This window comes from Capsicum annuum, chromosome 6 (genome assembly GCF_002878395.1).
Source record: "Capsicum annuum cultivar UCD-10X-F1 chromosome 6, UCD10Xv1.1, whole genome shotgun sequence".
Classification (NCBI taxonomy): Eukaryota; Viridiplantae; Streptophyta; class Magnoliopsida; order Solanales; family Solanaceae; genus Capsicum; species Capsicum annuum.
The window spans coordinates 223,805,646-223,827,971 of record NC_061116.1 but is presented as its reverse complement, the minus strand read 5'-3'; the positions used below and the strand labels follow the sequence as shown (position 1 = coordinate 223,827,971).

The 22,326-nt window shown below is 34.6% G+C and overlaps 2 protein-coding genes and 1 non-coding gene across 4 annotated transcripts; 2 read left to right on the top strand and 1 right to left on the bottom strand.

The window, feature by feature from the left end:
* Positions 1-7,489: 7,489 nt before the first annotated feature.
* On the bottom strand, positions 7,490-11,679 carry LOC107874611. The gene is made up of 6 exons (XM_016721374.2): positions 11,396-11,679; positions 10,042-10,622; positions 9,317-9,506; positions 9,172-9,236; positions 8,589-8,799; positions 7,490-8,006 (listed from the first exon to the last, which is right to left on the bottom strand). The coding sequence occupies exons 1-6, from the start codon at positions 11,495-11,497 to the stop codon at positions 7,758-7,760; spliced, it is 1,398 nt and encodes a 465-aa protein (XP_016576860.1). The 5' UTR covers positions 11,498-11,679; the 3' UTR covers positions 7,490-7,757.
* LOC124899961 lies at positions 8,849-8,949 on the top strand. The gene has a single exon (XR_007057509.1). It is a non-coding gene; the product is annotated as a U6 spliceosomal RNA (small nuclear RNA).
* Positions 11,680-15,044: 3,365 nt separating the features above from the next.
* LOC107875472 (peptidyl-prolyl cis-trans isomerase CYP20-1) lies at positions 15,045-20,474 on the top strand. Of its 2 annotated transcripts, none has more exons than XM_016722205.2 (7): positions 15,045-15,217; positions 16,943-17,021; positions 19,104-19,151; positions 19,237-19,260; positions 19,508-19,690; positions 19,774-19,849; positions 20,080-20,474. In XM_016722205.2, the coding sequence occupies exons 1-7, from the start codon at positions 15,140-15,142 to the stop codon at positions 20,216-20,218; spliced, it is 627 nt and encodes a 208-aa protein (XP_016577691.2). In that variant the 5' UTR covers positions 15,045-15,139; the 3' UTR covers positions 20,219-20,474. The 2 variants fall into 2 exon arrangements, with proteins under 2 accessions (XP_016577691.2, XP_047270113.1); XM_047414157.1 differs by having other exon boundaries at positions 15,056-15,217; positions 16,931-17,021.
* The last annotated feature ends 1,852 nt before the right edge of the window (positions 20,475-22,326 follow it).

The following is a 22,326-nucleotide window of genomic DNA, read 5'->3' as shown; positions in this document are numbered from 1 at the left end:
GTCTTGTCACATCCGACAATGACTACACATAATGTCTTGTCACATCTGACAATGACAACTCAATGACACTATCCTTTGGACAATAATTTTATCCATTGGTCAAAAAGATGAAAATCCTTTGGTCAATACCCTAAGGACAAAAAGATGTGCTATTATATAAAGAGGGGACATCTCTTTATCCATTGGACAATAAGAGGTGCCCAATTTCATTATAAATAGGAGTTATGGGAAGGCATTTCCACACACACATTTTTATTCTTTCTCTCTCTCAAAAAATCCACACATATTTTTCACCTCTTTCTCCTCTCCCTCAAACACAAAATTTGTTCATCTTTTTCTTTTTCTCAAAAAACACATACATATACTCAAAATAAATACTTCGACCGATAAAATTATCTTTCCGTCGGATATTTGAGGTCATCCCGTGACAAAAGATGAATTTTATTTTGTCAAATTCATTATTTTATATCAAAAGCAAACACTCGGCTGATGAAAATATCTATCCGTCGGATACTTGAGGCCACTCCATTACAAATAACGGATTTTATTTTCAAAGGATTACTATTTTATATCAAAATAAATGCTTAGCCAATGACATTATCTCTCCATCGGATACTTGAGGCCACCCCGTAACAAAATACGGATATTTATTTCTCAAAGTTTACTTATTTACATCAAAAATAAATATCCGGCCGATGAAATTAGCTTACATGCACTATCCCTCTTTGGCCCGCCTCCTTGAGCGCACTAAGTACGTGCAAGTTGCGAATGAAGATTCAATATCAAAGTTGCCAAAGGCAAAGGACGTATATCCCCAGAAGAACAAAAATAAAAGACGACTTCAAAGAAAGAAGGAGCAAGGCCCCCCACAAAGAAAAAAAAAGATAACTCTGATAAAGGTGGGGAATCATCATCCCCCAAAAAGGAAGGAAAATATATCGAAAAGGGGAAAAACTCCAACACAAGATTCAAAAGAAGTCAAAATAAATACAAAACAAGGGTCAAAGAAGCACAATAAAGAAGACCGAGCATCAAAGAGAAACAACTGTCAAAAGCACGGATACAGTACAATGCTCATTGAGGAATTAGTCACTTTTATCCCAAATGTCATCATACCCGACCCCAAGCCTACATTACAAGCCAATAACAAGTCCTACAAGATCCTGCTCTAAATTTTCTCACATTAGTGGATACTTACATGAAGGCCAAGCCTATGATATCACAATTATATTCATTGAACTTCTTTCTAAGTGTGAGCGTATATCTCTAGACATCTCCAAATTCAAGAGAAAAATAATCCCAAATAGGTGTGAGAACGAGAAGTTTTTTCTAGAGAGAGCACTTGAAACATGGGAACAAGCATAATTCAAAATCTTTGTTTGAAGCAAGACGAACAAATCTTGTCGATACTTAGGTATATCCGAGGTACCATTCGAAGCTATAGAAGTTACCCTGAAGTCGATCTTAGTTAGCTGGAAAAGAGATTGGAGGATTCTTATACACACTGCTAATTGTTGGTACCAACTGTAGTCAAGACATAATTATATCTTTTCATTGTTCAACATTTCTTACAAAGAAAATACAAAATAATCTTCTGCATTTTCACCTTTCTGCATTCTTACAAAGAAAACACAAATAATGTTCTGTATTTTTACCTTTTAGCACTTCTTGCAAATAAAACTCAAAGCAATCTTCCGCATTTTTCATCTTTCAACACATTTTTACAACGAAAATTCAAAAAAAAAAATCTTTCCTTTCAAACCATGCCTTCACATACATGCATCACACTTTACGTGCAAGACGCCTATCTCCGAATACCAACAATTGGCCTTTCTTTTCAAGTTACAGGCTTCAAACACGGTTATTTTGCTTTTCAATTGGGTGTTCTCAGAGCTTTTTACATTTTCATAGCCCCGCCAGTCGAGTGTATATTACCTTTCAAAGCCCCGCCAGTCGAGAGGGTTTTACATTTTCATAGCTCCGCCAGTCGAGAGGCTTTTTACATTCTTATAGCCCCGCCAGTCGAGAGGCTATTACCTTTCAAAGCCCCTCCAGTCGAGAGACTTTTACATTTTCATAGTCCTACCAGTCGAGAGGCTATTACCTTTCAAAGCCCCGCCAGTCTAGAGGCTTTTACATTTTCATAGCTCCGCCAGTCGAGTGGGTATTACTTTTCAAAGCCCCGCAAGTCGAGAGACTTTTACATTTTCATAGCCCCGTCAGTCGAGAGGCTATTACCTTTCAAAGCCCCGCCAGTCGAGAGGCTCTTACATTTTCATAGCCCCGCCAGTCGAGTGACTATTACCTTTCAAAGCCCCACCAGTCGAGTGGCTATTACCTTTCAAAGCCGCGCTTAACGCGAGGCTTTTACATTTTCATAGCCCCGTCAGTCGAGTGGCTATTACCTTTCAAAGAGCCACCAGTCGAGAGGCTTTTACATTTTCATAGCCCCTCCAGTCGAGTGGCTCTTATCTTTCAAAGCCCCGTCAGTCGAGAGGCTTTTACATTTTCATAGCCCTGCCAGTCGAGTGGCTATTACCTTTCAAAGCCCCGCCAGTAAAGAGGCTTTTACATTTTCATAGCCCCGCCAGTCGATTGGCTATTACCTTTCTAAGCCCCGCCAGTCGAGAGACTTTTACATTTTCATAGCCCCGCCAGTCGAGTGGCTATTACCTTTCAAAGCCCCGCCAGTTAAAAGGCTTTTACATTTTCATAGCCCCGCCAGTCGAGTGGTTATTACCTTTCAAGGCCACTCCAGTCGAGAGGTTTTTACATTTCTATAGCCCCGCCAGTCGAGTGGCTATCATATTTCAATAACCCCGCCAGTCGAGAAGCTTTTTACATTCTCATAGCCCTGCCAGTCGAGAGACTGTTACCTTTCAAAGCCCCACCAGTCGAGAGGCTTTTATATTTTCATAGCCCCGCCAGTCTAGAGGCTATTACCTTCCAGTTGTTCCACCAATCGAGAGGCCATTACCTCATCGGTTGATGACCTTAGTCTTCATAGACAATTGAGGACGACCATCACACAGTCTTTGTAGACAATCGAAGACGATAATCAGCATTTGTCTCCATAGACAATTGGAGATGTCATCAAGTCCTCGTAGACAATCGAAGACATCATCATTCATCACAGTCTCCATAAATAATCAGAGACAACAATTAACATCCATCTCCATAGACAATTAAAGACGTCATGCATCAAGTCTTCGTAGACAATCGAAGACATCATCTTTTATCACAGTCTCCATAAATAATCGGAGACAACAATCAACACCAACCTCCATAGACAATTGGAGGTATCATGCATCACGTCTTCGTATACAATCGAAGACATCATCATTCAACATCAGTCTCTATAGACAATTGAAGATGTCATGCATTAAGTCTTCATAGACAATCGAAGACATCTTTCATTCATCAACATCAGTCTTCGCAAACAATCAAAGACACCCATAATTCATCCTCAAGTCCCTGTAGACAATCGGAGACATCATACATTTTTTCAACAAAGGGTACAATTCAGAACAACAACACTTTTTTTTCAAATCCCACATCATACACTGGGGCAAATTTTGAGAATCGCCCCAAAATTTTCTATTTTCTCATTTCGAACTACATTGACCTGATTCTCGTGACACTCGAGATATGTAGGAAGCTCTATGCAGAGTTCGATCATTACAACCCCACAATCATTATTTCTCCCCTGTAGGTACACAATCTTGCATCCCCAACATCTAACAACTCGATACTGGAGCAATTTCAAAGGGAGCATGGGGAATATGTGAATACTTTTGTTTCCACATAGTCCTCCTCTAAATAATCATTTCATATGATCATTCGCCCCTAATAACAAGGCAAGAGACAATCTGCCTATTCTTTTGAACTACACCCTACCTGATCTTCATTAACTTGATGTATGTAGGCAACTCTAAATTAGAGCTCAGTCGAATTTTTCTATAACAAAAAAAAAATATTTTTTGTCGAGTAAAATTGGCTATACGTCAACGTTTTTGTTTGAAGACTTCTACATCGTCCTCAAACGAAAAGGGGTAACTGTTGACACCCAATTTTTGTTCTCCGTTCCTAAAATTAACGTCTTCAGGCTTCTTGATCATTAAAGGGCACAAAATATAATTTTTTCATCTTTTATAAATTGTTGACAAATTATTGATAATCATCCTTACTTTAGGATTTTTATCAATTTGTTGTCATAATTTTACTTTTCATAATTTATTAATAATCCTCCTTATAATAGGATTTCTATCAATTCATTATTGTTTTTAACATTTTACAATTATCTGCACACGTACACGACATGACATCACATTTTTATAATATTATTCATATTAAATTACGTTTTTTAATATTTTCAACATTCTTTACATTTTCATAATTACAAATCAATACCTGCATTTTGTACAGTTTTACTGTTCGCAAATGCTAAGTCGGATCAATTATTTTTACATAGTATAATAATTCAATGTCTTGTCGCATTCGACAACGACCACACAATAATGTCTTGTCGCATCCGACAATGACTACACATAATGTCTTGTCACATCTGACAATGACAACTCAATGACACTATCCTTTGGACAATAATTTTATCCATTGGTCAAAAAAATAAAAATCCTTTGGTCAATACCCTAAGGACAAAAAGATGTGCTATTATATAAAGAGGGGACATCTCTTTATCCATTAGACAATAAGAGGTGCCCAATTTCATTATAAATAGGAGTTATGGGAAGTCATTTCCACACACACATTTTTATTCTTTCTCTCTCTCAAAAAATCCACACATATTTTTCACCTCTTTCTCCTCTCCCTCAAACACAAAATTTGTTCATCTTTTTCTTTTTCTCAAAAACACATACATATACTCAAAATAAATACTTCGGCCGATAAAATTATCTTTTCATCGGATATTTGAGGTCATCCCGTGACAAAAGACGGATTTTATTTTGTCAAATTCATTATTTTATATCAAAAGTCAACACATGGCTGATGAAAATATCTATCCGTCGTATACTTGAGGCCACTCCATTACAAATGACGAATTTTATTTTCAACAGATTACTATTTTATATCAAAATAAATGTGTGGCCAATGACATTATCTCTCCGTCGGATACTTGAGGCCACCCTGTAACAAAAGACGAATATTTATGTCTCAAAGGTTACTTATTTACATCAAAAATAATTGTTCGGCCGATGAAATTATCTTTCCATCGGATACTTGAGGCCACCCCAATACAAAAGACGGATCTTTACTTTTCAAGTTATTTATTTTATATCAAAAATAGACACATGGCCGATGAAAATATCTTTTCGTCGGATGTTTGAGGACACCCCATTATAAAAGACGGACTTTATTTTCTCAAATTTATCTATTTTATGTCAAAATAAATATTCTTGAACAATGAAAAAATTACCGTTGATTTTTAAGGCCTCCACAAATAAAAGACGGATATTACATAAATAAATAAGTAATGAAAAATTAAATATTTTGGGCGATGACGAAATCTTAAAAATATCACAACAACACGAAGGGTTTTATGATGCACATCTTGACAAGACGATTTAGGATGACCAATTAATCGAGCAACCACTTCGTAGCCATGGCGTATCTAAAATCTAATCCGAGCCCACATTTTGATAAAAAATTTCTATTTTTATGTACATATGCACACATAGTTTCTAGTTTATTTTGCTTTGTTACTAACATGTTTGTACAGATTTTTCGAGATTGTTTGTCGAAAAATGACATTCAAAAGAAGAATCTTTTATTTGTATTATTTTCTTGTAATTGTACATATCAAATATAGTGAAAACTTTACCTTTTGGGGTGTTGGGCGGGATATTCTTTATTTATATAATTTCATCGCTTTTAAGCAATACTTAGGCCTTTAATATTTAGATAAAAGAATTAAGTTAATCAAATAATTCACATATTATGTAGTCTTTTCTTCTCAAATAAATCTTTACTTTTCTCCGTAACTTTAATCAAATAAAAATATTGCTTGTAAATGTTTTTCCTTTTCATGGCACATCAAAATACATTTCTTTTCATATGTCACAAAATACTTTCTTTTTCACATGTAATTTATACATTTTTATACATATCTTTTATATATTTCTTTTCAAACATCACAAAATACTTTCTTTTTCACATGTAATTTATACATTTTTATACATATCTTTTACATGTTTCTATAACAATAGATTTTACTTGTATATTTAATATACATATACTTTTACATAGTTTTACATTTGTATTTTTTCAAAAGAATTATTTTATACTTAATACACATACACTGTTACATTATTTTAAATATTTATACCTCCTCCCTCATTGATAAGTTTAGTCTAGCCGGGTATCACATTTGTGGATCCTGCTGACCCCTTTCCTTCGAGATAATTTGAACCCTTATCTAGAGTCTCAATTGGTTTTTCGTAGACTAGAAACATCAATCATACGTGTTAATGAATAAACAGGTTTCCTTATTTCCTTAAAAATTAGGTGGCGACTTTGTACAAAATTTATTTCTTTTAGAGTCCAATAAGTCATGTTTTGGTTGACCTTGGCGAAACAGAGTATGACACCTCCTTTTTCGGAAAGCTCAAATTTACTACCAACAGCCCAAAGGCCCTCATAAAATCAAGCAGAGCAGCTCCCTCACCATTTCTATCGTCGAAACCAAAACCTCCTTGTACATCATCATAGCCTCCCGGTAAAACCACAATGTGCCCATTGAAGTCCCCTGCTATGACAATCTTCTCCGAGCTAGGCACGCTTCTCATCACCTCGTCCAAAGCCTCCCAAAATCTCGCTTTCACCTCCTCTTCCAAGTTCACCTGCGGCGCATAAACACTATACACATGCAGCGTAAAGCCCCCGATGACCAACTTAATCGTCATCAGACTATCACTGGCCCTCTTAACCTCCACCACCTGCCCTCTAAGCTCCTCATCCACTAAGATGCCCACTCCATTCTGACGCCTCTCACTCCCTGAATACCATAGCTTGTACCCATCCACATTCCTAGCCTTAGATCCTACCCACTTAGTCTCCTGAACACACGCAATATTAATCCTCCTCTTCTTAAGAATCTTCACACTAATACCAAAGCCTACTTTGCCTTGATTTGCATTTAGTAGAAAGTAAATGAATGAAGTTTACTTTTAACATTATTTGTAAAGCCTCTCAAGCAATTATGCTCAAATGATAGAGCTTTATGTCAAAAAGATATAATTATCATATATTTATTCAATTTCTATGATCACTTGCAACTTGAGCAGAAGTATTAAAAGCTTGCAATACCAATGGAGTCCTAGTCCCTTTTCTCTTGAATAATTAATAAGATTAAAACTTGCTATTTCTACCTAGCTCCTAAACACAAATGCCTAAACTTTAAAATACCTGCTTCTTCTGTCGTAAATGCTGAAAATTGTCACCTTAAATAAGCTTGGAGATCAAATGCGAATTATAAACTCAAAACATCAATAATAGTTACGCCTCAGTGCCAAACAAGCATACAAAAATACTACGATTATAGAGTGCATAATGATGAATAACCCCTTTCTTCTACATTGGTTTATTCTCAAGTGAAACAGAAAATTTCTTGTACAAAGAGAGAAGACAAACCAAATTTCGTTCCTATGCAACTCCATTAGGCCATGACACTGATTTAGACGAGACGTAACAGTTTCAATAGAATCAAATTCGGACTCTAAATCCTAAATTTGCCACTGCTTCTATCTGGAAATCGTGCAAGGACTCTCATCTGAAGGGAACGCAAGGGATCTTCTGAGCAAACTTTTTTGCTTGTCGTCAGCATAACAAAGTACAGAATTTGTACATACTTCAAGTGCAGAAGAGGGTTGAACCGGTACAAAATCCTGCAGCTTTGCGTACTCTGAAATTAAGTGATACATGTAATCATATATCCGATCCATACTCAAACTTTCCATGAAGTCTTGTGCTGCTTTTCCAATCGCTTCAGCCTATTCAGCAAAAAAAAAATTCATGTAAAAAAAGTTATTCACATTTCTAAATGAAGTATAAGACTAAACAACAGTTTAATCTTAGGTCAAACATACTAATATTAGACTTGCAAAAGATTACCAAGCAAAAATAAAGCAGAAAGACTACTACTAGGAAGGTTTAAAAAAAAAGGGCAGCCCGGTGCACTAAACTCCCGCTGTGTGCTGGGTCTAGGGAAGGGCCCCACCACAAGAGTGTATTGTATGCAGTCTTACTACTAAGAAGGTTTCATGACTAAAATTAACACCTATTAGTGATGGATCCAATCACGGATTTGGCATAACTCAATAGTGTCTCTAGATCGAACTCTTGGTATATGTATGAAAAACAAGTATAGATAGAGCTAGCTGTGTTTTTCAAATTTCACTATCTTAATTCAAACCCCACAACTAATAAAATTTGGATCTGCTATCAACAACTATCCATGAACAATCATCCTACAGAGGAAAATTTATTTGTTATGAACACATTTTGACGCGTAAATTCAGCTACGCTGAAAGGTGGCTACACTGCACTGACATAATCTTGGAGCAAAAACCTACCTCCAATGGATTTGCATTACCCCAATCAACTGCAGCCTTTATAGAGGGACATAAATCAAATGGAGGAATTGACAAGTAATTTTTCTTCGGAATGAGACCGCGACTAAGGAAATCCTGATACTGTGGGCTGATTATCAGGGGAAGAGAACCACATGACAGAATATACTTCAAGCTCACTGACCATGCATATCCTTCTGCATAAATCTTGTACCTGCATTATTAAGAACACAATTTACCGGAATGAATACATTTTTTTTTTCTCTTTGTTAGAAGGCATCAAATAAAATTGGAACGATACAGAGAAAATTAGCACGACCCCTACACAAGGATAGACATGCACAAAGAACTTTAATACAAGTAAATTATGGAGGTTGATCCTAGAAACTGTCAGCCTTGGGCAAGACATTTTGGATGAGCCATAAGAGTTTAAGTTCTATGAACTGATGAAATTTGAAAATTTCCTTACGCTGTTACTATATGTAAATTTTTAATTGCTGCCTAAAAGCCAAGAATATAATGTCAACCGAAGATCCAAAACCCGAATTTGCAAATGGCAACTCAAGAGAATTGTTGCAAAGCTCACCTATATCTACATTGCTTTGATAGTTTCGAGCTCTGAAATCCACGCCTTTCTTCTTCTGTCCAATTCTATATCCATACAACATAAAATCAATAATTAAGAAGATTTAATGGACTCAAATTGCCAAAAAATAAAATTAGTCATGAACCTGCCGCATAATTCGTGCTCTCCACATTTCAGTGTTGTTGCAATTAAGCAACTCTATGCGAATAGGAGAAACTACATCTGGATTCCCTTTCCAGAATGCCACCGGTATCTTCCTTCCCCAACTTAGAGAGCTTGAACCTTGTTTGATGCTTTTAAATTCTTCATTCCATGGACTTATGTGTGTTTCCGACCTGAAAATATAAATCAGCAAAGATGAAACTAGCCTATGCCAACGACGAAAAGGCCAAAAAAACAGGTCTATCATCAGCCAAAGAACGACGCTCCAATCATAATTCATATATACAAATTCCCTGTCTTATTTTTCAAGTAACTAATTCCACTTATTATGAACAACTACTCTCTGTTCCATCTCACTTGTTATATCCTGCACGAAGTTGGAATCCAACTCGACTGAAGTTGGTAAGACTAGGATTGTAGTATTGATTATTTACTATATGTGTTCATTGTATTAGATAAAAATCAATGAGACTGCACACAAGAAGTTGAAATTAATATAAACGAGCGTTCATTCTATCTCTCTCTATGGTTTAGTAATGCATTAGTCCGTAAACTGATTAAAACGGTACTTATGTGTTATACAAATTAACAAACTCAACAGGTCAGCCAAGTACCTTCTCATAACATTGATATACATTATATACCAAAAAAATCAACAAATGTAGTTTGCATTTAGATAAATTAAAGGAACTTCATACATATACTTACCAGCCCCAGAAAGACCAATCTGGAAAAGGTATATCGAAATGATGTGGTGAGGTACAGTACCGAAACAGAGGCAAAGGCATTGAAGCATGTTCGGCTCGATCTATTATAGGTTTATCCATGCAATCAAACATCAAATCTACATCTGGAACTTTTCCAGGATATCTCCTGAGTAGTTGCAATATTCCCCAAATTGTGAACATAGCTCTACTCTGCACACATGCATAGTAAAAATCTACAAATAATTTGCCACCAACAATTACAACTCTAAATGCTGCATACTTCTGAGCTTCCATTACATGGCTCATAGAAATCCTAGATTTGGCCCATGGCTCAAGATCGTAACCTATACTCCTGAAGAAAGACGGGCAACTGTTGGATTCAGTGGTTTTCGAGTTGGTGCTTCGAGGAATATTGGTGACTAAACTACTGCTACTACAGGTAAGATAAGAGCACTGTATGATCGTTGAAGCCTTTGAATAAGTGGATTCTTCATCGAAAGATTTCACAGGAAATACATGCCACGGCGTTGGCTCTAAGTTGTGACCAACAATTGTTTTTGTCTGAGAAACTAAGTTGTCTACCTAGCATCCAAGAAATCAAAAACCAACACGACAAATATAAGAATGTTAGAAACTTCACAGACAAAGAAAAAAAGAACAGACGAATGATTTGAAGCATTACAACTTTTTTTTTTTTTAAAATGATTGATTACTTGACATTGGAGGGTAATACACAATATTCTTCAAAGATATAGCAAGCCTTTCATTGCATTCACCTAAATGTGATTATTGTGAACTTCCTATAATCTCATTCTCTTGTCAGTGCCAACAACTTCGAAAAATAAAATTGCAGTCTAATGCATTAAAGCTTCCACTATATGCAGGGTTCAAGCAAGACGAACTGGACCACAACGGCCTAATAGGTAGCTTTATCCTCATTTTGCTAGAGTTTGCTTCCCTGGCTTGCTTCGATAACCTCTTGGTACTGGTAGAAATTTTATCAGGGGAGCCTTTAGAAGACTCTTGCAAAAGATTACATACAAAATGATCTTTCGGGTTACAATAAGCATGTTATTATTTTAGTTATCTGAAAGTGACTATATATATATTTTTGATGATGCAATGTGAATCGCTAGAAATCAAGGAAAATGCATAGCCAACCCAATAAAGAAAGTTTCATAACGAGATTGAAGCAGGCTACCACGAGATAAAAGAGCTTTGTATATCAAAAAATAAGAATCACTTCGGAACAATTATGTCTTTTAAATGAATAATTACTCCAATATTACAAACTAAGATTATAAACACTACAGAAGATAATCAAACATATCATAGAGATAAAAAGGGATGAGGACCTCGAAGTAAAGGAGAAGAGCAAGGAACATAAAAGCAAAGAAGACAACATATCGAGGGAGAAAAGATGATGGCCGATGATTATGTCTAGAAAAAATCCCCATTTGAATTAATTAACAAAGGTGTTCCAGATTGAATTTTTCAATTGCATTGTCCATCATTGTTTTTTTTCTTTGTTTTTTTCATCATTTGATGAAATTTGACCTTTGGTATTACTTTGTTGATTTGTTCTTTCCCTTTCTTTCTCTAACACCACAACGGTTTACTACTTACCCGCACTCGTCTCGCTTGTCTGTTTGGATTGTATCATGGTTGTTTGCGCAAAAAAAGAAAAAAAAAATAATATACTCCCCTGCATCTGCACTCTTCATATTTGACTTTGACCACTTTTAAAAAATGGTAAGTAATAAATAAAAAAAGTAAATTTGTTATATTACATTGATTAATGATAAATCATTTAAATATTAGAAAAAATAAAATTTAATATTAGGAATAAAATAAGTATAAAATAATAAATTATATCTTAGCATAATATTAATTAAGATGACATAAATTAAAGATCAACTTCATTGTTCATGTTTGACTTAACCAACTTTTGGAAAATAGTAATAAATAAAAGAATAAATTTACAATATCATCTCTATGAATTCTAAATCAACAAACTGTTGAGAAATGAGAAGAATTTAATAATAAAAGTAAAATGGAAATAAAATGGTAAGTAAATATTTGTTCAGAGGGCATAAGTAAAAGACCATAGAGGCAAAAATACAGACGCCTCTCTTTAGAAAATAAGTTTCTTAATTAATTGTAACTTGTAATTACTTGTCTTGCTTTTCGATAAGTTATCTCACTTATTAGAATTGCACGCACAATTTTATGTTTCCAAAATACTCTTATATTAATCAAAAGAACTAAAACAATTGGAAAAAAAATATTTTTTAAGGATAAATTATGCAAAAATACAGTCTTTTTTTTTAATAAATTGTGAAAAATTATCATTAACAAATAAACTTTTACACCTATAGAGCACTTTAGGAGGAGCCAGCAATACTATTTTCCCTAAAGCCTCAAATCAAAGTCTTCAGTCTAGTTACAAAACTTTCGAAGTAAATATCTACATTTCCTAGCCTTCCTAATGTGTTTCAAGTATTTTATTCTTCCAACTATTTCTTTCTTAATTTGTTGAATAGCAGTCTCTGCATGTACAATTATCCCTCTGAACAACTTTCAATTTCGTGCTCCCCAAGTGTGATATATCCTTGCACCCAAAATAGCTACAACCACCTCCTTCTTGAACTGCTTCCAGTGCCTCCTCTTAATCCAGCTTAAGCATTGTGCCATCTTGTTTCCATGTGATGTAACCCCAGACCAAGTTTCTAATTCATTTTTCACGCTATTTGTCCAATTGCATTCTGAGAATAGATGTAGTTGCGTCTCCACTTTATCATCACCACATAACAAACATTTATCATCATCCAATGGTATTTGTAGCTTACTCATTCTTGCTCTTGTTAGCAGTCGCTCCTGATTGACCAGCCAGACAATAAATCTATGTCTTGGTATTAAAATTTTGTTCCAAATCAAATCTCATATTTTTCTGTTTCCTCTTGATACATACGTATTAAATAAGAAAGTAACAAATTTGTATTTATTTTAGAAGAGTAAATAATGAAAGAGAATTTCTTCTATCTGAAAAAAAAATCAAATTAAAAATTTCCATCAAATCTTATCATTTGCAATTTTCAATTTACCTTAATTTTTTTTCGATCTCTATTAATCTTTTTTAAATAAAAAAAATAAAAGTTTTATTGTGTGCTTCATGTTGACAAATATTCATATTCTTTTGAAGAATCTTTATATTATAAAAGCTAAAAAATCTCTTAGTTTTCGATGAAACCATGACAATGACGATGACCACTGATGGTTATACATATATTTTTTGTTAAGGCATTTGATACATATATAATGTTATTAATTTTTCGACACATTTCTGTATTATAAATGGTGATACATATGTGTGATACATTTGTTGTCAGAATACTGGTGATACATATCTGATACTTTTTTATTGTGATTCATATTTTTAATTAATTTATAAATATTTGACATATGTAAATTATTTATTTTGTGTGAGGTTGAATTTTGAATGAGTGTTGGGTAATTTTACCATATGTATCATTATGATGCATCTGGTACCAGTTGTATTATAAAGATACATGTAAAAAGTTAGTCCATCACATAAAAATTTAAGATCAGTTTATGAACACACTCCATAATGATAAAACTTGTTTAAATTATGGGAGAAAAAACAAAACTTTGAAAGTTTGATTGATTTTGGATATTTCAGAGATTCATTTAAAAGTGGATGTGGTATGCCACGATTTGCGCATGATTTAATCCCCGTAATAATTGAAAACCAGTTACTTTCTTATTTAACCAACCACTCAGTTATAAGTGTATCACATTATATATGTGTCAAGGCTAAATATATGTATTACAAAAATTAAAATCCAAAATCTCTTATAATTTAATAGAATTATAATAAAAAGTGTTACAATCCATTAAAAAATTGAAATTAATGTAGGTTACTATTTTCTAAATAGAGCTGTCAATACGGGTCGGCTCAGCCCATTCGGGCTTAGCCCACATGGGCTTTGGAGTTTGACGGATCAGGTTGGGGGTGGCCCATTAACATAATAAGCCAGAAAATAGCAAGCCCAGCCCATCACATTGTGGGCTGTGGGCTTCCACGAGCCAACCCACTTTTTAAATTATATTATTTTTATAATCTTAATTTAAATTTTAAATTATTAAGTACATAAATATTTACAATATAATATTACATGAAGTTACTACTTGTTAATCAGGTCTCAAATCCACAAGAAAAACTCCTAATAGTTTGTGAAAGTGAATAACTTTTGACACCAAATTCAAATCAAATAGAAATGTTGAAAAACAAATGAAACAGTTAATGAGTACTAATATAACTAGTTAAATAGCAATATTAACCTAATTTTGTTTTAATTAATCACAATAAAACATAAGGAAATATTAATATTTAGTCCATTAAAAGTGAAAATGAACTCTTAAAAAAAACTCTCATGACACTTATAGTGTGTTCAACATCGCCACATCATTTTCATTAAACATATTCGATTCCTTAAAATATTTTGTATTTTATATTTTAATTATTTATATATTTTATAAACATATTTAATATTTAAATATTTATGATGATCCAAATAGACTTTGAGTTTGGACTCCATTTTTTTAGAATTCTATTCTACTTTTTAATTATTTTTAATATTGCTCAAGTTTCACGGACCAGCGGACTTATTCAAGCCGAACTAAAAAGCTCAATTCTTAAACAGATAATAAAAATTATAATCCAATCCTATCATATTATAGTCTGGGCCAGGCCCGCCTAACGGACATGACTCATATTCACGGCTCTACATCTAAAGTAGGTTTTCCACGGATGAGCTGGGCTAAAGCACTATACATACATATGGGCTTAATTTAGCAAAACTCCTCCTTGTACTACTAAATTGGGCCCAAAATTATTCAACCAATTGCATCATCTACAAACGTGTCATTTCCCCATTGGCTACTTCTATAGATCCCCTATTAACTCCGTACTTCCAATAAATAAAAATCTCTTGCCACACTTGAACACTCCATTGTAGTATTCAACTCTCACTCCACAACCTCGACCAGCAATTCTCTCACCGGAGATAGGAGCAATTATGGCGCCGAAGAGAATCCGACCGTCCGTTTTTGTCTTCTTCTGTTTGGCCGTGATTGGAACTCTAGCTCTTGCTCAGGTACTCAAATTTCTCCGGCTTTACGTAGTTTTGGATTTAGTTTTCCTTTTCTGATCTTCATCGCGTGTACGGATTGAGGGATTAGATATCACTGTTTTGTATAGTGTAGAGATCGATCTGCAATTATCTGATTAATTGACGTGTTATTCATTTTGCACTGTTTTGTATGGTTTAGGGATCGATCTGCTATTAGCTGATTAATTGACGTGTTAAATTCATGTTACGACTAAGAAAATACGGCGTGATCTATTAAGTCGAAACTCGATACAGATCGTAGATTGATTTGCATCGAATTTGTATGAATCTTCACTGTCGCTTGCTTTATAGACTGCAATGTTTGAAAGGCAGCTGATTCAGTACTGAGGCGGTTTCTACATAGATTATTTGGAACGTCTATGGATCTTTGTTTTTTCTTTTTTGGATTATAATCTGGTTAAATTCGTATAAGAAGTACATGATCATACAGAGGAATATTGGATTCCTTTGTTGCTAGTAGTTAAGACGGTTTCTATATTGATCATTTGAGTGTACGATCCTTTTGTTGGGGTTATAATATGGTGTAAATTTGTGTAAGAAGTACTGGATCATACAGAGGAGTAATAGATTCCTTTGTTGCTAGTCTTGTACACATACACAATGGTTGGACTCTGGCTTCAGTGATGGATCCTTTTATGATGGTTCAAGTTTACGACAGCTATTGTATGTTTTTAGACAATTTTACTTGCAGCTCTGTAAAGGAGCTGACAGAGTGGGCAAAGCTTGGCTACACTAGTTAATTCTGATTGAGCTCATTGATTTGTTGAACTAGCTGAGCACGAGCTCAATTACTGAGTGAGCTGATCTCCCGCTGCTTGGTTCTGCATGTGTGTGTTTAAGAACAAGCTTATTTTATTTTTTCTTTTATTTATTTGCGTATAAGTCTTCTTGAAGCATGCTTCTTGGCTCCACCAGTGCTGATGTTTAGCCTCCATTATGTTGGATCTTTCCTCCATTTGCCCCGACTATGTCCGGCGCTGTTCGCCGAAAGTCAGACCCACTTCGATAACTATCATTTCCCTCTACTTTGTTTGCGTGGCGCTATTGGTGTACAAGGGATTGGGGAAATTGAAAGTTTCCTTTTTCTTCAGCTGAATGCAACTTCTTTTCACATTTTGTTGGTTCTTTGAATAATTGGCAAAGCCGTGAAGGATGAAATAAGTAGAAGTTGTTGATTTCATCATAAATTTGTTTTACTAGAAAAAGCATGTTTTTGAGAAATTGTAAGAATCCATTGTTGTCGAGTTGAATTGTAGCTTAAGCTGTGCAAGAATTTTATAAGCGAAGTTCGGGCATACCTTTAACATATAAAACTTGTTAACACCTTTACATGCAACTATTCGGTTAACAATTGCACTGGCTTAACATAGATTGTAGATAGTGTACTAAATTATACATAAGTTGTTGATAGAGTACTAGATTAGACATAGGTTGCTAAACAGAATACTGATTTATAGGCTCCACAGTGTCATAAGATATCAAGCTCTTCTCAAGTTTACTGCTGAAATTATTTTGTGACAATATTCGTTTTCCATTTGGTCTAATTGCACTAATGACTTGAACATCTCAAAAGGTGATATAAATACTTTCTTTCCTGATTTATGTGGGGCCATCTATGTAGTATTTTAATGTTTGTGATGGATAGGGTGAGAAGTTTTGCTAATATTAACTTGAAAGTATGCTCTGCAGGCCAAAGGATCCCAGGAAAGTCTGAAAGAAGTAACTCACAAAGTTTTCTTTGATGTTGAGATAGATGGCAAACCTGCCGGTATGCTTCTTCCCTTCACATAACTATATTTGTTTCCTGTATTTGCATGGTGCTGATACAAGATAATTTGCCAATAATGTCTTTTGTGCCGGAATGCTTGTTCCCTTCGTAAGTTCATATGTTTTGTTTTAGATCCTTTGCCTATTGGATGCAAATACATGGTTGATTTATTGGTTGTGCCGTTTTATCAGTGTTCCATCGGCTGCATTATAGGTCCTAATATAAATGCACACGAACTTCCTTTTCCTTATTGTTTTCTGTGGGGGAGGGGAAGATAAATACCAGGTGTTTCCGTCCTTTTTTTTAAGCTATTACATCAATCTTGCAAGCAAAAACTAGGACATTTCATGTTAACTTTTTGTGAAGCATAAGTAAATAGTTTTATATATCTGTATCCTTCTTGATACCCCAGGGTCACATTTATGCACACTACCCTCCCTCCTGTGTAGATTTTAGAGTTGTGGTTTGTTATATAAGATTATTTCTCTCCCAGCACGAAGGCCATTATCGGAATCCTAATAAATAGACATGCACTAGCATTCAACATTTCCTCATCTCTCCATCCCTATTTGTAAGGTTAAATTTGAATGTTAATGTTGTTCTGACATGTTTGAATTTTCTTATACTAGTGTTGTTTGCTTGGAACAAATAGTTTACTGGTAGCAACTAGACAATTTCTGGTTTTCGAGAATTTTTTTTGAGTTCCTTCATTTTATTTTCCAAAAGAAAAAAGGAAGAAAGATTTCACTTCCCAAGCTGAAAGCATACACTTTGGTTTTTGAAATTTTTTTCTTCTAAAGCGTTTTACCATCCCACACTCAAACCTTAAAAACTTGAAAGGTGTCCCAAAACTTTAAAGGAAAGGAGTGATGCTGTCAAATATTTATAATAAGTTGCATCCTCTGGGTGCTCCATTTAACGGAATTTTACTTTACCCAAGAACAAAAATATTTGTCAAAGTTACCTGTTTCACACACAAAAAAAGAACAAAAATATTTGTAACTGAAGAAAGATTATATCCAAACAATCTATGATATGCAAATAAATAAACCATTATTGTACTACAACATAGTTATGTGTATATTTATAGTTTCAGTGTTACCACAAGCAAATATCTATATATATATATTTTTTTAAAAGATGGGGCAGTGAAAAAGGGGTTAAATTGGCTCTCGGTGGATTGAATAACTTTCAATAAGCTTTTAACAGCTTTCAATAGTTTTTCTTAAGCATGGGAGGGTTTTAAATAGCTAACTTACAAAGAAAATCAGCATAAATTCAAAATTTAAAATAACCTAAAATATCTCAGCTAACCAAATATACTAACAACCTAGTTAAAATTCAAATTTATTCTAATCTAAATAATTTATTTTACTAAAAAGAAGTGCAGTAACTTAAAGCAATTTCCAACACTCCTCCTTTGCTTTAGTTACTGCGATTTAAAAAAGTTGCTCCTCCTCAATTTTTGCTTTGACAGTGCATGCTGAATTTTTCAATTTTTTTTGAACTTGCACTTTTTCTTTTTAGTTTTATCTTTCTCTTCTTTCTTTTGATTCTTTGCTGAAAAGATTCCGAAAGATCAATGAGGCTCTTGATACCCCTGTTGGTTTTTTTAAAAAAATGGGGCATCGAAAAAGGGGTTAAAATGGTTCTCAATGGATTGAATAACTTTTAATAAGCTTTTAACAGCTTTCAATAGTTTTTCTTAAGCATAGGAGGGTTTTAAATAACCAACTTACAAAGAAAATCAGCATAAATTCAAAATTCAAAATAATCTAAAATATCTCAACTAACTAAACAAACTAACAACCTAGTTAAAATTCAAATTTATCCTAATCTAAATAATTTATTTTACTAAAAAACTAGTGCAGTAACTTAAAGCAATTTCTAACATATACATACACAAACATACATGTTAGTGTTCTTGATATGTTGTTTCTCAGAAGTTGGAATTGTTGATATGCATGACCTAGGATCTAGGATAATCCTTCTGGGCTATGCTTTTTGGGTAGCATCATTATCTTAGTTATTCCGTTGCATTATTTTCCTTTGATTGATTTTTAAGTATTTGCCATCTTTCAGGTCGTATTGTTATGGGTCTATTTGGTAAAACAGTTCCTAAAACAGCAGGTATGGTTACATATATAAAAGAGAGCTTTGTAAATTTGACCATTGCCACTCCCCAGTTGTTCACTATCTTTCTATTTTCTTGCAGAGAACTTCAGAGCATTGTGCACAGGTACCTCTACCAGACTTTCATAGTTTATTCCCCTGCCTTGGATGCTTCTTTTGACTCTCTAGCTTGTGCTAGCCTGTATTTCGTTTCTTTCTGTCCCCTACTTTTGCTTAATCGAGTGTTTTTTTTCTGTTAGCTGACTAGTTATTGTCTATCTAAACTATGGAGAATGGCTTAGAAGTGACTGCATTTGCTTGTTACCTTCACATACATGATCTTTTTTTCTCATCTGTGGTAATTTACATTGCAGGGGAAAAGGGAGTTGGAAAGAGTGGTAAGCCTCTTCATTTCAAGGGGAGCACATTCCATAGAATAATCCCCAGCTTCATGATTCAAGGTGGTGATTTCACCCTTGGTGATGGACGTGGAGGAGAATCTATTTACGGTGAAAAGTTTGCCGATGAAAACTTCAAGATCAAGCATACTGGACCTGGTAGGATTTTCTCCTTACGTTGAATTGGCTATTTATTCTCCGTTTTCATGCATGTAAAACTGCTTCCTGCGTTATGATACCAGGACTATTGTCAATGGCAAATGCCGGTTCTGACACCAATGGCTCACAATTCTTCATCACAACTGTCACAACTAGCTGGTAAGTCCATGACTCTTGAAAAGATATGTTCATACTACCTGAAGATAATTGACTGTACACAATTGAGACCCTGACCTTTATGTACCAGTGTAATTTTCTTAAATCTTCAGTGCTTGTTGATGTTGGTTTTGTATGTTTTAACCCTGGTTGCTTGTGATTTTCAACTCTTTTGAAAAGCTATCTCTTCTACAATAATCTTGTTAGCACTTCTGATTTTTGATTATTTGTAGGTTGGATGGTCGACATGTCGTCTTTGGAAAGGTGTTGTCTGGAATGGATGTCGTTTACAAGATGGAAGCCGAAGGAAGACAAAGTGGAACACCCAAAAGCAAAGTTACTGTGGCAGACAGCGGTGAACTTCCTCTGTAATGGGGTTCTGATAAATGCAATGTGTTTTACACAATAATCTAAGGTCGTTTTAGGTGTCAATTAAGGTGTGGACAGTGTTTCCAATTTTTTCAGTCCATGTTTGATATCATGTCAGGCACTGAAAAGAGGGGAAACTAAGGGAAGAAAAGAACATCATAGTGGCCAAGCGTCACTGGCTCACATTTTATCTGTGCAGTCAATGTGTAGTTAATCTCAACTTTTCTTTGTTAGCTTTGATCGAATTTTGCCTTTCATACATTCTTTATTCCGTTTTAGCTATTTCTGCGTCTTCTTCCCATACGGACTGGAAATCAATGCTGCACGTATATGATGAACTCGTTGTAGCTAGAGCCTAGATTAGAAATACGCAGATCGGTAACGAAGGAATATTTGGATTGACGTCCATACGAATATAACATAACTATTGAATTCTAGGGTTGTTTTCCCTGTTCTTTCATATTATATGATCTTATTTTATTCTTATAAGAAGCTAGAGTCTAGCTACCTCACAAAATTGTCAACGACAGTTAAATAACTTCTTTTTCACTGTGGACACAAGCTCATTTGATAATTGTTTTTCTTTTCTCAAACAACGTTCTATTTGAAAGAGCCCTAGAAATAACTAAACAGCTAGAGCAATGCATAATTTCTAGCTATCTTGTAAGATCTTCATGCAAAATTCCTCCAATTGTCACATGCTTCATTTTGAGATTGAATCATTTATGAAACACTAAAGAAACAATATGGTTGATTTTGTTAATTATGGGAAAGAAATAATATTGATAAGTGACATTCATCTTTTCAGTGGTTGGCAATGTCGCGTTCATCTTCATTATGTTCTTCACGAAATTTTTATAACTACACAATTTGTTAGACCCACTCGGTCTGCCAGGGAATTTGAAATTACATAAACCATCCGATAATCAAAACCTTCCTCAAGCCTCTGTAACGCTAGTAGAAAATTGTATCAGTTGCAAACACTTCTAATCTCAAAATAGTATCCCTCCTTCCCTTATGCAATTACAAATGCTTCTATCACAATAAAAATAACAAGGACGAACGTATAGATGAACTGGATTTGTTTTTTCGGATAAAAACCAATCAGCTTCCCATCGCCCAACCAAGAGAGAAGAAAGAGGAGAATATGAGCATAAACATAACAACATCGGCAAAACCTGAATACCTCGAAAGTAAGTCCACATTTTCTATGAAGTTAGGTATTTAACTAGAACTACAATATTCAATTCAAAAATACAGTATTCAATCCAAAATTACAACAACACCCACATTATTCAATCCAACTATAGTATTCAATTCAGAATTAGTATTCATTTCAGAGCTACAAATATTCAGTTAAAAAAATACAATACTCAATATACACCATTAGCGGGTTTAAGACTGCATATTTCAGAAGGAATGCACTATATATTAGAAGTCGTGCACAATACTTAATCATTGGGAAGACATTGAGGGTGCTTTGAATCGTGAGGCCAAGTCATTATGCCAGGAGGACGCCAATGGAAGGGGCATAATGCAAATGGTGAAGGAGACATTTACTTTTAGAAAGGGTCAGTTTCAGGAAGTTTTCCCATTAATTGTTATATCACTGTCCATTTCATTCTCACTCTTCCCTCCGGTATCTTATATGTAAGAGTAGACCACTCTAATCTTGATTAGTGAAGTGTGGCTCTAAGTTAAAAGAGCTAAAAACCAACATCAACATGCATGAAACCAATAGATATGCCAAGAACAGACCAAATGCTAAATTTGCAAATATTTGCAGGTTTAAAACTGATTGTATATTGAGTCCAACACTAGATACAATATAAGAAACAAGGTTCAAGTAGGAACTATAATAAACGATGCATACTTCCACACTAAGACATTATTATAACATACAATTTCATAATTGATGGGAAGCTAATTCTACATAATATAAGTGCTTTTTTCAGTCATCGAGGAGAGGAAAGGAACACCGACTTATTGGCCCAACCAGATACCTTAAACAGTTCAGTGAGAGAAATTGTCTATTTCAAATGAAGCAGCAACTCACAGAAGTAACAGATTATACTGTGAAGATAAGATGCAACATTTGACACAGGAAATAT

Coding starts and splice junctions, on each gene's coding strand:
- LOC107874611 (XM_016721374.2), bottom strand. CDS start 11,497: ATGGGGATTTTTTCTAGACATAATCATCGGCCATCATCTTTTCTCCCT. Junction 10,623..11,395: donor CTCTTCTCCTTTACTTCGAG/GTCCTCATCCCT, acceptor CTTGGATGCTAG/GTAGACAACTTAGTTTCTCA. Junction 9,237..9,316: donor GAGCACGAATTATGCGGCAG/GTTCATGACTAA, acceptor GTATGGATATAG/AATTGGACAGAAGAAGAAAG.
- LOC107875472 (XM_047414157.1), top strand. CDS start 15,140: ATGGCGCCGAAGAGAATCCGACCGTCCGTTTTTGTCTTCTTCTGTTTG. Junction 15,218..16,930: donor GAACTCTAGCTCTTGCTCAG/GTACTCAAATTT, acceptor TTAACTTGAAAG/TATGCTCTGCAGGCCAAAGG. Junction 19,152..19,236: donor AACAGTTCCTAAAACAGCAG/GTATGGTTACAT, acceptor ATTTTCTTGCAG/AGAACTTCAGAGCATTGTGC.